The 13,296-nt window shown below is 42.7% G+C and overlaps 1 protein-coding gene across 5 annotated transcripts in view; it reads left to right on the top strand.

The window, feature by feature from the left end:
* The window catches only part of LOC137331279 (mediator of RNA polymerase II transcription subunit 12-like protein), a 482,895-nt gene that overhangs the window by 459,592 nt on the left and 10,007 nt on the right, over positions 1 to 13,296 (top strand). For all 5 annotated transcript variants that reach the window (XM_067994976.1, XM_067994975.1, XM_067994977.1 and 2 more), the window contains 2 exons: positions 537 to 690; positions 2,618 to 2,710. In XM_067994976.1, the coding sequence (XP_067851077.1) occupies positions 537 to 690; positions 2,618 to 2,710 (247 nt within the window). The remainder of the gene's footprint in view (positions 1 to 536; positions 691 to 2,617; positions 2,711 to 13,296) is intronic.

The following is a 13,296-nucleotide window of genomic DNA, read 5'->3' as shown; positions in this document are numbered from 1 at the left end:
GCTTGCTCAGTTTTACGGTAAATTTGTGACTATCAACTTGTTTATGCTGAATTAATTAATCTGTAATACAGTTATACCACAACCCAACTTTGGGGTAAATATTCCTTTGGTTGCTGGGTAGTGAAAGCTAAGGGGAAGACAGTTTTGGGGGCAATTTTAACCTAACCCGCCCGTCGGGAAACTGACTGGATCGGGTGCAATGCTGGTTTTACACCCTGCCTGATTTTACTCTCCTTTGAAGTCAACGGAGAGTGTTATTGGGCGGGGTGTAAAACCGGCGTTCCACCTGATCCCGTGGGATTCCCGCCCGGTGAGTTAGGTTAAAACGACCCCCTTAGTGTCGCACTCCATCTGATGTGCAACCGTGAAAATCAGCTCCAGTGATATTAACGAGTGTGACCCATCATACACTGTCCCCATTCATCTCTTTGTACTGATCTGCTTGCTTGTAACGGAGCTGCCGGGCAGTTCAGTGCTCTAATCGTCTTTTGCAATGCGTGCATTAATCATCAGAACTGAATTATTTTCTGGTACAGGCTTACTCATCAACCTTTGCAGCAGAGCACTTTGATGGCAGCTGGACTTGATCACATGACTTCGGGCCCACATGCAAACCTGGGCTCAGTCCAACTCTCACAGGAACAGATGCGACAACGACAGCAACAGCTTCGACAGCAGCGACTCCTACAGGTGGGTCTTGGTATCACAGAGGGTGTAATCTTCCGGTGCCAACTCGAGTAGTGCAAGCAATTCTTTTTTCTTTAAAAAACTTTAATTTTAAAATTAAAGTCCTGCTGTGTTGGTGTTGAGGGTCTGTTCTGACAAAACAAAAACAGTTCATTCACTGTAAAATCTAGCATGATGAGAAAGCTAGAACTTCTGCTCAATTCATTAAAAGGAACAGCAAGGCACTAAACTCATCTAGCCCCCTGCTTCAGACAATCCACATACATTTTGCTTTGTTGTGGACTCTTCCAAACTTCTTCACTTCCCTCTGGATATAAAATGACAAAGGGTTAAAACCCACACAAAAATGGAAAGTGTAAGAAATTTTTCCTCTTTTCTCCCCCCCCCAAAAAAAGTTGTTTTTAAAAACTCCAAATATCTATCAAATGTCATAATGTATATTTGACTTTGAGCTATCGTATTTCACAGCTAACATTCCCACAGTTTGACAGCACTACCAGGAGTAATTGATAACCTACATATTTGGCAAGTGATTTGCCACAGTGCGATATCCAATGAATTTCTCCACTTACCGTGTGCAGTTAGATTTGCTGCCCCAGTATCACAAGCCCCAATTTTAACCTAACCCGCCAGGCGGGAATGGGGCAGGTTCTGGTCGGACGCCCGTTTTAAATCCCGCCTAATTTTACTCTCCTTTCACTTCAACAGAGTAAAATCGGACATGATGTAAAACGGGCGCCCGACCCCAAAACCACCCCCTTCCCACCGGTGGGTTAGGTTAAAATCGGGGCTACAGTTTTGCCCAAGTCTTGGAGATAGTGAAACGGCTGAAGTCCAAGCAATAATTAATCACCTGCTGTAACAACTCACTTTCCCTAACTCCACGTATAGTTATCCCTGCATTCGTTGTTACTTATTGAGGAGTAATACTTGGGCAAGGAGTACTTTCAATGTAAAGAATCTCTTCCCTCGCTTCCCAAACACTGGAAAAAAAAATATTCTTCACAATTTCTCCTGCTCAAATGGAGGACATTGAACTTTTCCTGGAGCAAAATCAGCTTGTAAGGGACTGACCATGTTGCCTGATCTGTGTAGGGACCCCACCTCCCCACTCAGCTGATGTATGTATGTGGCAGGTTTGTTATTGCTTGGCTGTCAATGTGTCTTAACTTGCCACCAGAATCCTTTCTGGAAACCATTCCTTGCATCCCAATGTGATCTAACGGTTCAAATCTGTCCAGGATTTAATTGATCCCTTGTCACTTTCTGTGGTTCAGCAAAGATAAAAATGAAAACATTGCCTGACAGAGAACAGACTGCTGTCCAGTTGAGTTTGGAAATTCTCAACCCAGCTCCTACTGTGGGGGTGGGGGTGGCATAGCATTGAGCCACATAGTGAGCACATTGAAAGTCGGAGATTTCAAGCAGGTTAATGAGAATAGAATGTGGAACTCGCTACCACAAGGAGTAGTTGAGGCGACTTGCATTTAAGGGGAATCTAGATAAACACATTTTGGAGAAAGGAATAGAAGGAGATGCTGACAGGGTTAGATGAAGTAGGGAAGGAGGAGGCTCGTATGGAGCATAAACACCGACATGGACCAGTTGGGCTGAATGGCCTGTTTCTGTGCTGTACATTCTATGTACTTCTTTGTAATCAATCACCTCCCCCCTTTCTATCTCAAATATCTTTATACCTTTTTTTGATAGAGAGGAGAAGAGATCAGACAGGGTGGTAATACAAGGGAAACTGCATCAAGGAACCGAGGTAATATAATGTGGTTGAGGTAAAGGACATGGAAATGGGACTAAGTTGACACTCTTTCAGAGAGCTGGCTAATGCAAGATGGGCCTAATGGCCTCCTTCTGTAAAATTCTGCAATTCTATATCGTCCGAATGCATCAATGTAATTGTCCTCTCTGGTTACAGATGCAACAGCAGCAGCAGCAGCAACAACAACAACAACAACAACAGAGTCAGCAGGCACTAGGGATACAAGCAGTGCAATCACAGCAAGCACTGGTAAGTATATGATTAAATATTTATATAAAGAAGTTTCTAATTGCTTCTTCAATGAGTTCTCAGCAGAGCAGCTACTTTCATTGCAATTCATTTTATAGTTTTGAGAGTACAGATATTTCACCGTAACAACAGTTGTCATTGAGTCTTGATGGAATGTTTATAATCTGTTAAACATTGTCTGAAAAAATAGAGGGTTTTTTTTTTGCAAAGGTCATTAACATGTTAATTGGGATTAAGATCACTCGAATTGTCACTCCACACGCTGCCAATGTATGAGCACCACTGCTTCAGCACATCAAAAGAATTTCTTCTGCTCTTCGAAAATATGTGAAATAGTGTTACAAGTAGCCTGTCCAAGTCCCTCTTAAAAATATTGTTGTCATCAGCCTCGATTGCTTCCTTGGGTAGTCCACTCTAAGTGTGGATTAGTTATACCCGATCTGTCTATTCACCTCTTTTCTTCTGAGCTTCATCCTCTGCCCCCCTGTTGTCAACAGTTACCAGTTGCCAACTTGTTGATCTTGAGTAAGGTCCTCAGTTGGTCTCCTTTTCTCTTCTGTTTGCTGTTCTTGAAACACTAAAATAAAGTGGGGATGTACAAGTTCAGTGATCTGAAGAAAATATCAGACTACGAATGAAAGAAAGATGAGGATGGAAATTACTTGCTGTGTTGTCCGATTCGATTTATCGATTGCCACTGCAGTGTTTGGTGATGTGGAAATTTTCAAAGCTTTCACTTAACTTTTTTCTTTTGCCTCTCATCTTTTGTTTTAGAAACGAGTTTGCAATATTTAAAAAACGGCTTTGCAGGCTGATTTTCCAGCCAATCAAAAGCCCCAGTTCTGAAGATGAACCTGGTCTTTGATGCGTAAAATCCAATCGGAAGAAGTAAGGGCAGCTGCCAATGAGTAAACTTGTCTGGGTTATCCCTCTGACAGTCCAGTTGGCAAATGTTAGTATGTAACACAGCCATACACATCAGAAGGTTCCAGATTGAATTCCCACTTTGTCAGTAGGGTGCGTGTCATTGCTAGTGTCATGCACCCTACTGACAAAGGGTACCTTGTCACTTTTGATACCAAGCTCATGGCACACATGATAAGCTGTGCCAACACAGGAGAAACGTTTTATCAGGTGTTCTCCTTGGCTTCGGAGTTGTTGAAAAGTCCTTGGCTGAGAATTTTTGATAATGAGGGTGGGAGAACAGACTCAAAACCCGTACTCGACACAGCGACTTTGTTCTTTTGAGTTTTGCACTGTGCAAATGGTTTGGAGGATGTCGCACTCGATGGAATGCATCTGGTTGTGCAGCGTTGAGCCAGTAGTTAAACACTGAATGCAGCGAGGGCAATGTGTTATATTTAATAACTTGATGTGAAATTTAGACGGTACAGAGCAACAAAGCAGAAATCATTCTGATTTGTTTCTCTTCTCTCTTCGCTCCCCCCCCACCCCCCAACCCTGTTATCTTTAAACCCATTGAATGCCAAAGAAAATGATGAATTTCTTTTGTGATATTTTCTTGCCCTCTTCCTGGTTTCTTTCTCTGCACCAACTACCACCTAAAGTCAAATTGGTAAACTACTCCAAGATCTCTTCAGATGCAGCACTGAAATGGGCAGCCGTGAGTTGTGGGAGGCCAGGCTGGGGATGACATTCTCTTTGATTTGTTCCTGCCTCCCTGTGGGGAAGTACTTTGTCTCTGATTGTTGTTTCTCCGCAATTATATCACTTGTGATATTGTTTCAGAATGATACTTGGGCTTAGAGGGTTAAATTATGAGGACAGGTTGCAAAAACTTGGCTTGTATTGCCTTGAGTTTAGAGGATTGAGGGGTGATCTGATCAAGGTGTTTGAAATGTTAAAAGAATTCAATAGTGTAGATACGGAGAAACTATTTCCTCTGTTGGAGGAAATCAAGAACGAGGCGACATATTCTTAAAATTAGAGCTATGACATTCAGGCGCAAAATCAGGAAGCACTTTTTCACACAAATGGTAGTAGAAATCTGGAATTTTGTGCTCCAAAAGGCTGGATGCAGGTGGACAATTGGACCTTTCAAGACTGAGATCGATAGATTTTTGTTGGGTAAGGGTATCAAGGGGAATGGAGCTAAGGCAGGTAAATGGAGTTGAGGTACAGATCAGCCATGATCTAATTGAATGGCAGAGCAGGCTCGAGGGGCTGAATGACCTCCTCCTGTTCCTGTGTGATCATGAAATCCAGCAGTGTGAGGTGATTGAGAACATTAATTCACATCTTAGTGCTCCATAATATTATGTATTTGTGCTCTAATGCACCAGACATATGGCAAGATTTTATTCTATTTACATGGCAGCATACTGTGAGTCAAACGCAGTTTGCCGTAATACAACCACAACAATTTGCATTTATACAATGCCTTTAATATGGAAGAACACCCATATTGGCAATACAAGCTAAGGCGTTTCACAGAGTCGTGATCAAACAAAAATGGATGCAGAGCTGTAGCAGGTGCTGACCAAAAGCTTGGTCAAAGAGGTGGGTTTTATGGGGGGTCTTAAAGTAGGAGTGGGAGGTGGTGAGGCAGAGGGGTTTAGGGAGGGAATTCCACGGGTGAGGCATGGCTGCCATTGTGGTGGGGGGTGGGGGGGCGAAGGGAGCAGGGTGATGCGCAATAGAAATACAAACAAATTGATCCATTCTGCTGCCCCTATGGGACACCTCCGATGTAGTACACTGTGAAAGGTGGGAATTTTTTTTATTCGTTCATGGGATGTGGGCATCGCTGGCAAGGCCAGCATTTATTGCCCATCCCTTATTGCCCTTGAGAAGGTGGTGATGAGCCGCCTTCTTGAACCGCTGCAGTCCGTGTGGTGAAGGTTCTTCCACAGTGCTGTTAAGTAGGGAGTTCCAGGATTTTGACCCAGCGATGAAGGAACAGCGATATATTTCCAAGTCGGGATGGTGTGTGACTTGGAGGGGAACGTGCAGGTGGTGGTGCTGCCCTTGTCCTTCTAGGTGGTAGAGGTCGCGGGTTTGGGAGGTGCTGTCGAAAGAAGCCTTGGCAAGTTGCTGCAGTGCATCCTGTGGATGGTACACACTGCAGCCACGGTGCGCCGGTGGTGAAGGGAGTGAATGTTGGGGGTTTAGATTTTCTCTATGTAATGCCCTCAGTACTGTCAACTGAACTACTTAGTATTTCGGTGCCTTGTTTGCTGCAACTACTAGGTCAAAGGCTATTGTACAAAGATGTGGAGATGCCGGTGATGGACTGGGGTTGACAATTGTAAACAATTTTACAACACCAAGTTATAGTCCAGCAATTTTATTTTAAATTCACAAGCTTTCGGAGATTTTCTCCTTCCTCAGGCAAATGTTTGCCTGAGGAAGGAGAAAATCTCCGAAAGCTTGTGAATTTAAAATAAAATTGCTGGACTATAACTTGGTGTTGTAAAATTGTTTACAATTGTACAAAGAGTTATTGGAGACAATAATTGAGGAAACTCTTTTTATTTGGAGCTATTTGCATTATTATATCTCCTAATTCGTATACGGCATGGGATATTTCAGATCATTTTTTATTTTTTAAATCTAGCCTTTATTTTTGTGCAATTTTTCTCCTCTTCACCATCTTGTGTAGAAATCTCCCTTTAAGTTTATCTTCAGCTGCATTTACACTGTGGCTAATGGTCTCAGTCCAATAGATGCAATTCGGGTTCCATCCAGGCAGAATTCTTGTTTACATTGTTTGGCTCCTCTCTAGCTGGAAAATTAACTCCTTATTTAGGAGAGAGCTCTGCATATGTCTGGACCCACAAATACGCTGATCTCTCTCCCAGTGTTGAGGCGCGAAATGAGTTTTGTTGGCTAGTGACCACCTGATAGAGCATGGTGAACAGTGGTTGTCAAACTTTCTGCACGGGACCCTCCTGAAAATATGAACTCATTGATTGGGACCCCCTTCAAGTATTGACACTCACCTGGGGACCCCTTGCAAGCTGTCACAAACCCTCTATTCTTGGGACAGTGCCAGATACCCAAAGGAAAATGTAGCGCTATTGTTGCAGAAAACATGTTTTTACTCGTATTCAACGATATAAATAATATGCTAGTATATCAACAGAGACCAGAAAACATGTAGCGATCTCAAGACAGCGTGGTATGCCTGGGCCCAGATGAACAGAAAGTAAATGGCCTCATTGACCCCTGGGATCCCAGTTTACAAACCTATGACACAGAAGACCCTGAAAGTTTACGAGGGGAAAAAATAAACCTGGAAAAGAACAGTCGGGTCCATTCTGTGATATGTTCATCATGACGGCTTTTCCCCTATTAATTATTGACTCGCGTCCCACATGTGTTGCCTTAAATCACAGCTTATGTCACATAGCACATGCTTAGCCTTGTTTTTTTGTTCTTTCACCCCTCCTTCCCCCAGACTGAGCTCCAGTAGAGCAGCAGATGATGGTTGAGGCCCGAAGATTGGAAGTAGTGACCTTGGCATGACATTTTTATACAACTCCATTGATCGTTTAGGATTAAATATTTGCACTGGACATTTCAGATCCTTTTCTTCTAAACTCCTCCTTAGTTGTGCCGGTGTAATTGCCAGAAAGCGATGGCACTCATGGATTTTATATGAACATTGCTGCCTTTTCCTGTTATATACTTAACAATTTTACACCATTTAATCACTAGAAGGTGCATCAAAAAAAAATCATAGAAATTTTATGATTTACGATTTTAATGGAGTCTCCAAACTTCTGATATTTGCTCTGAGCGAAACTCAATTTTAAAAACAATCTCCAGGGTGATGTAATTCCTTGACATACAACCTCGGGAGCATAGTTACTGAACAGAACTGGCTGTACTTCACCCTCATTTATCTGAGCGGAGCACATTTATCTGTGACCTTTAGCTATGTGCTAGTTCAATGGCTGTCGCTATCCCCAATCCTACATTCCCCACTGTTCTATGGGGAAGAACGTGACGCCAACTTGGTAATTGCTACCAATCGCGCAGTTGAGATCGGGGTTTTCTGGCCTGAGTGCACAGGAATTTGTAGATTGAGCAGCTGTTTTTCATTCATACATTCTTTATAGTTAAGCTGGCTCGTACTAGTGCAGTTCTACTCGAATAGTTGTGGGCTCTGCATTTGATAAATAACCTATCACCGATATGTATGATCACGGTGATTATTTTTTCCCCCTTTTTCTCTGATTTTCGCTCCTTTTCCTCATCCTCTCCTCATCTGAAGAATTGTGCTGGAGTAAGGTTTGATGAAACTAATCTTCCTGTGCAGAACTTAAGTGACCGTTCTTTAAAGGGTGAGTTATATCGCGCCTTTCGCAACCTCAGGACCTCCCAAAGTGCTTTACAGTCAATTAAGTACTTTTGAAGTGTAGTCACTATTGCAACGTAGGGAAACATGGCAGCCAATGTGCGCACAGCAAGATCCCACAAACAGCAATAAAACAAATGACCAGATAATTAGTTGTAGGTGTTGGTTACGGCATAAATATTGGCCAGGACACCTATGCTGTTCTTCTTTGAAGTAGCACCATGGGATCTTTAACGTCCACCTGAGAGGGCAGACATGACCTTGGTTTAACGTCTCATCTGAAAGAAGGCACCTCCGACAATGGGACTTGAACCCACGACCTCCTGACTTGGAGGCGAGAGTGCTACCACTGAGCCACGACTGACACAGAGGTCACAGGATAGTGATCAGGAATGGTAACGCTTGCTTTCCTTTGTCCCATACAGCATTGTATTCAAAGGATGTGAGGCCAAATGTAGCACGGTCATCCAGGCTGAGGTCAAATAACTCGGTGCAGACTGGGGATCAAACTCTGGGTCCTTCCTGACTTGTATAGCTCAGTACTCTCTAGCTTTTTTTTAAAAGAAAACATTTTTACAAGTTCATCAAATGGCTGATTGGCATAACACATGGTGTAGAGACACCCAGTGTTACAGAGCAGTAGGTCAGGGCTTCGCCACTTTGATGTCCCCCAGCTAGTGAACCCCTGATCTAATCCAATCGGTTGGGTTAGAAAAGCAATGCAAGCTTCTTCCTCTCAGGGTGCATAGAAAATTGTTGAGTCGACCAGTTGGGCTGTTCTGCACCTCTTTAGCAGCTCATTTGTTTAAGATGATCAAAGGAGTTGATAGGGTAGATAGAGAGAAACCATTTCCTCTGGTGAGGGAGTTCAGAACAAGGGAGCATAACCTTAAGATTAGAGCTAGGCCATTCAGGGATCATGTAACAAAGCACTTCTTCACACAAAGGGGAGTGGAAATCTGGAACTGTCTCCCCCCAAAAAGCTGTTGAGGCTGGGGGTCAATTGAAAATTTCAAAACTGAGACTGATAGATTTTTGATAGCCAAGGGTATTATGGGCTACGGAACCAAAGCAGATATATGGAGTTAAGATACAGATGGAGTTAAGATACAGATGGAGTTAAGATACAGATCAGCCATGATCTATTTGAATGATTGAACTGGCTTGAGGAGCTGAATGGCCTACTCCTGTTCCTATGTTCCACCCATTCACGTGGCCAAAACCTAATGTAAGGCCTACAATAAGGGAAGGGAATAATAAGACAGGAGAGAAAAAGAGTAGGTTAAAAGAATAAGAACTTAACTGATGTCAGCTGCTGAAAAAGGAAAAGGAGATTTTGTTACAAGCGAAAATGATTTTGAAAATATCTAAGCAGTCTGTGATGAGATTACACTTCTTAGTGAGCTAAATTGTTTCTTGAAGACGAGTATCATGTGTGATTATGCTGAAGTCCCTACACAATTTCAGCCCTTTGCAACATTATTCCTTGGCCCAGCCTCATCTTGTCAGTGCCCAGATTCGTCATAGTTCACTTTTTTTTTCCATATTGGAAACTCTGAGATACTTATTTACAGCATTTAATGGTCTGGCTGGGAAGAAACTGAGACTCATTCATAAGCTTATGTATAGTTATGGATAGATTTCCCACTCCTGGGTCGGGGAAGAGGGAGCATTACTAAAAACAGTGATATGTAGAGAACTGAGTTGAGCTCCTTTTGAATAACAACACAGCGGATCCAGGTAAACCTATCAACAGTAAGGTTGGTGTCACAGTCGGTGATAAATTAATTTTACATGAGTCAATAATAATGACAGTGAACTACCTGTTTGTTTCTGGTTTCTCCTCCCTGCCCCTCCCATCTGTGGTGGTCTGTATTGTTATATCCGTTGCATCACCAAGACTACCTACTTCCACCTCCGTGACATCGCCCATCTCCGCCCGCCTCAGCTCATCTGCTGCTAAAACTCTCATCCATGCCTTTGTTACGTTTAGCTTGACTATTCCAATAATGTCCTGACCGGCCTCCCATCTTCCACCCTCCATAAAGTTGAGCTCATCCAAAACTCTGCTGCCCATATCCTAACTCGCACTAAGTCCCGTTCTCCCATCACCCCTGTGCTCGCTGACCTACACTGGCTCCCGGTTCGGGAACACTTCGATTTTAAAATTCTCATCCTAGTTTTCAAATCCCTCCATGGCCTCGCCCCTCCCTATCTCTAACCTCCTCTAGCCCTACAACCCTCCGAGATCTCTGCACTCCTCCAATTCTTGCCCCTTGCTCATTCCCAGTTTCCTTCGCTCCACCATTGTCAGCTGTGCCTTCAGCTGCCTAGGCCCTAAGCTCTGGAATTCCCTCCCTAAACATTTCCGCCTCTCTCTCCTCCTTTATGACGCTCCTTAAAATCTACTTCTTTGACCAAGCTTTTGGTCACCTGTCCTAATATCTTCTTCTGTGGTTCGGTGTCAAATTCTGTTTGATAATCGCTCCTGTGAAGTGCCTTGGGATGTTTTACTATATTAAAGGCACTATATAAATGCAAGTTGTTGCCAGAGTTCAGAGTGAAGGGGTGGATAGGTTTGCATGGCATTATGACTTTCTCCCATTTTTCTTTCTCCTCACCTGAAGCAATCAGCAGCGGAGATGAGGCCAGTCAGAGGTAAATGGTATATAAAACATGTTCCTGATTAAAAATAGAATCATTCTGATGTAGCGGCAAGGACAGAAGGGTTCTGTCTCTTTACCCTGAGGTCAACTTTCAGTCCGCTTTCCATCCATGTGTTTTGTTTCTTCAATTATTTTCCAATTCTCCAGTCCATCAGCATGCCCTTTGGCTGCCCTGGGCCTCCTTTCACCCCTGCCCCATTAGTGTTTAGCAGAGTGCCCACTCCCTTTAGGGGCTGGTCCATGGATCATATACAGGTTCCTAGATTCTCTTGACAGTTAGCCTTCCGTTCAGTTCTACCATGTTTGTAGGAATTTAGTTGAATTTGTCTTGTGGTTCTCTTGAGTCAGGCGATCAGCTTTCTCTCCTGATTGTTTTGAACTAATAAATCAGGTCAAGCATCTACTTGTTGCTTCATTGATCCCTATATGGTCATGCTCGTTAGCTGTAATGTTCATGAATCTCCACATCATTGTCAAGATGATTCTTGTTATGTTGAATTTGTATCAGTGATGATGACATTGCTACGTCTCCATATTGCTGGTGAAGCTCGTCTCACTAGGGCATCGAGTTTGATTGCATAGCTGAGAGCAAATAAGAATGCAGGATTGTCTACAGATCAGAACAGGTCATTCAAATGATTTTCTTTTGCAATATCCGAATTTGTAAACTGTGTGTTATTTCACAAGCGAACAATGCACATCACACACAAGTTGAGTTCTGAACACATGCGCAGTTACAGTGCTCTAATCTAGCAAGAGTTCAGAAACAGTGCTGCAGCATCCAAAGATTAGAGGAGCATTTTCAAGAATAAAAAGAAAATCTCTCAAAATTGCATTTTATTCTTCGGAAGAGATAGATGAAAAATTACTTCTTGTTTAAGGAGAGAGAAGAGGCACAAATAATTTTCAAATCAACAACGCTATGGCCAACTGATGCGTTTCAACACTATTTGCCACGTGCGTTTGTAAACAAATGAAAAAAAAAATTTTGCAAAGTAATCTTTATCCTGAAAGACAATAGTTACCTTTAACCTGACCTGCACCCATAAAATGAAAGGTTTCTGCCGTAAAAACCTTGCAAACTACATTGTGCCAGAACCAGTGCTATGGTAGCCAGCAATATTCTTGGCGTGGTGATGTATTACTGGCAGTACAATAATTTATTGCCCTCGGTATTTGAGGATTGATCCAAATGATGGTCCTATTTATTCATTCCAGTTGAAGGTCCTATCCCCTTGGTGTGATGATGTGTTTTTCACAAAATTCTTCAAGAAAACATTGTGCCAGAATTTGCTGGCAAAATAATGGCGCGTTTAATGTGCTCACCGTTATTAATGTGCAAATCATCCAGCGAGGAAGAGCTATCCCGTGAGTTGCGAATCACCACAAATTGCTGGATGATTTGCGCCACTCCGCCCTCACCCTCAACCTCTGCGTGAGTTTCAAGACATTGCTACATTTGCGCATTAATTACCAATTAAACTCACCACAGAAAGTTAGGGTCGGTAAATGACAGCATATGTACCTTTTTAATGAGATTTATGTTCCTGTAATGCCACTCAACCTCTCCAGCCCAGAAAAGGAACTGTTGAATCTGTGGAGTCTCATTCCTGCAGGTAGTAAATTGTCCTTAGAGATTTAAATAATTTTTAATTTTACATTTTTACATTTTTTTTCTTAATTTTCCTTTCTATCCCTTTTTTCTCTCTCTCTTAATCCAATCTTTCCTTCTTTCTCTCTGTACCTGATCTGACTCTAATTTACCCAATTTCCTTCTCTGTTGTTCCTCTGTTTCTTTCTCAATCCTTAAATCTCATTCTTTAAGTAGATAGACTTTTGGTCCCATTGTTCACTAAGGTCCCAGATGCCCTGTTGCCCTCGTACGCTGATATCAGCTCGCCACTTCCAGCAACTTGAGGCCCAAAAGATTTTCGGGCTGAAGGGTGAGGGATAAAGTCTGACTAAGGGGACATGCCGTGAGATGCCCCACTCCAGCAAATTCTGGGCCAATATCTAACTTCTGATGCAATTAACAGTCAGACCCTGAGCATTGTGTTCCAAGAGGAAAAAAATGTTGCTCATGTCAATACGTAGAGCATTTGTACTTAATAGTCTGTGTTTTGATTTAATTACAGGTTTGTGAGATCCACGTATAATGAACGTTAATAAATAGAACGTGTAAAACAAATTTTACTGATCGCTGTCCATTATGAAAATTCCATTATTCTGCCCAATAAAAATGGAACCACACCGCAGGTCGATCAGCCTTCGAAAGGAGAAGATGGGTTAATTTTCACGTGGGACCTTTCATCAAAACAATCTCTTTCACCTGCTGACTGACCTGCTGTGTATTCCCAGCACTTCCTGTTTTTATTGCAGATTTCCTGCATTCACATTTTTTTCGTTCAATCCCTTATTTTCCTCCCCTTTAGATCCCCGGGTGCCCAATCTGCCTGTTCACTGTGCCACCAACCCCCAGCATTGCTGAAATAAAAACCAAAAATGCTGGAGAAGCTCAGCGAGTCGGGCAGCATCGGTGGAGAAAGAAACAGAGCTAACGTTTCAGGTCGAAGACCTTTCGTCAGAACTGGATTGCT

Source organism: Heptranchias perlo, chromosome 13, assembly GCF_035084215.1.
Source record: "Heptranchias perlo isolate sHepPer1 chromosome 13, sHepPer1.hap1, whole genome shotgun sequence".
NCBI classification, from domain to species: Eukaryota; Metazoa; Chordata; class Chondrichthyes; order Hexanchiformes; family Hexanchidae; genus Heptranchias; species Heptranchias perlo.
Note: the sequence above shows the minus strand (reverse complement) of the source record. Positions and strands in the feature narration are given on the sequence as shown.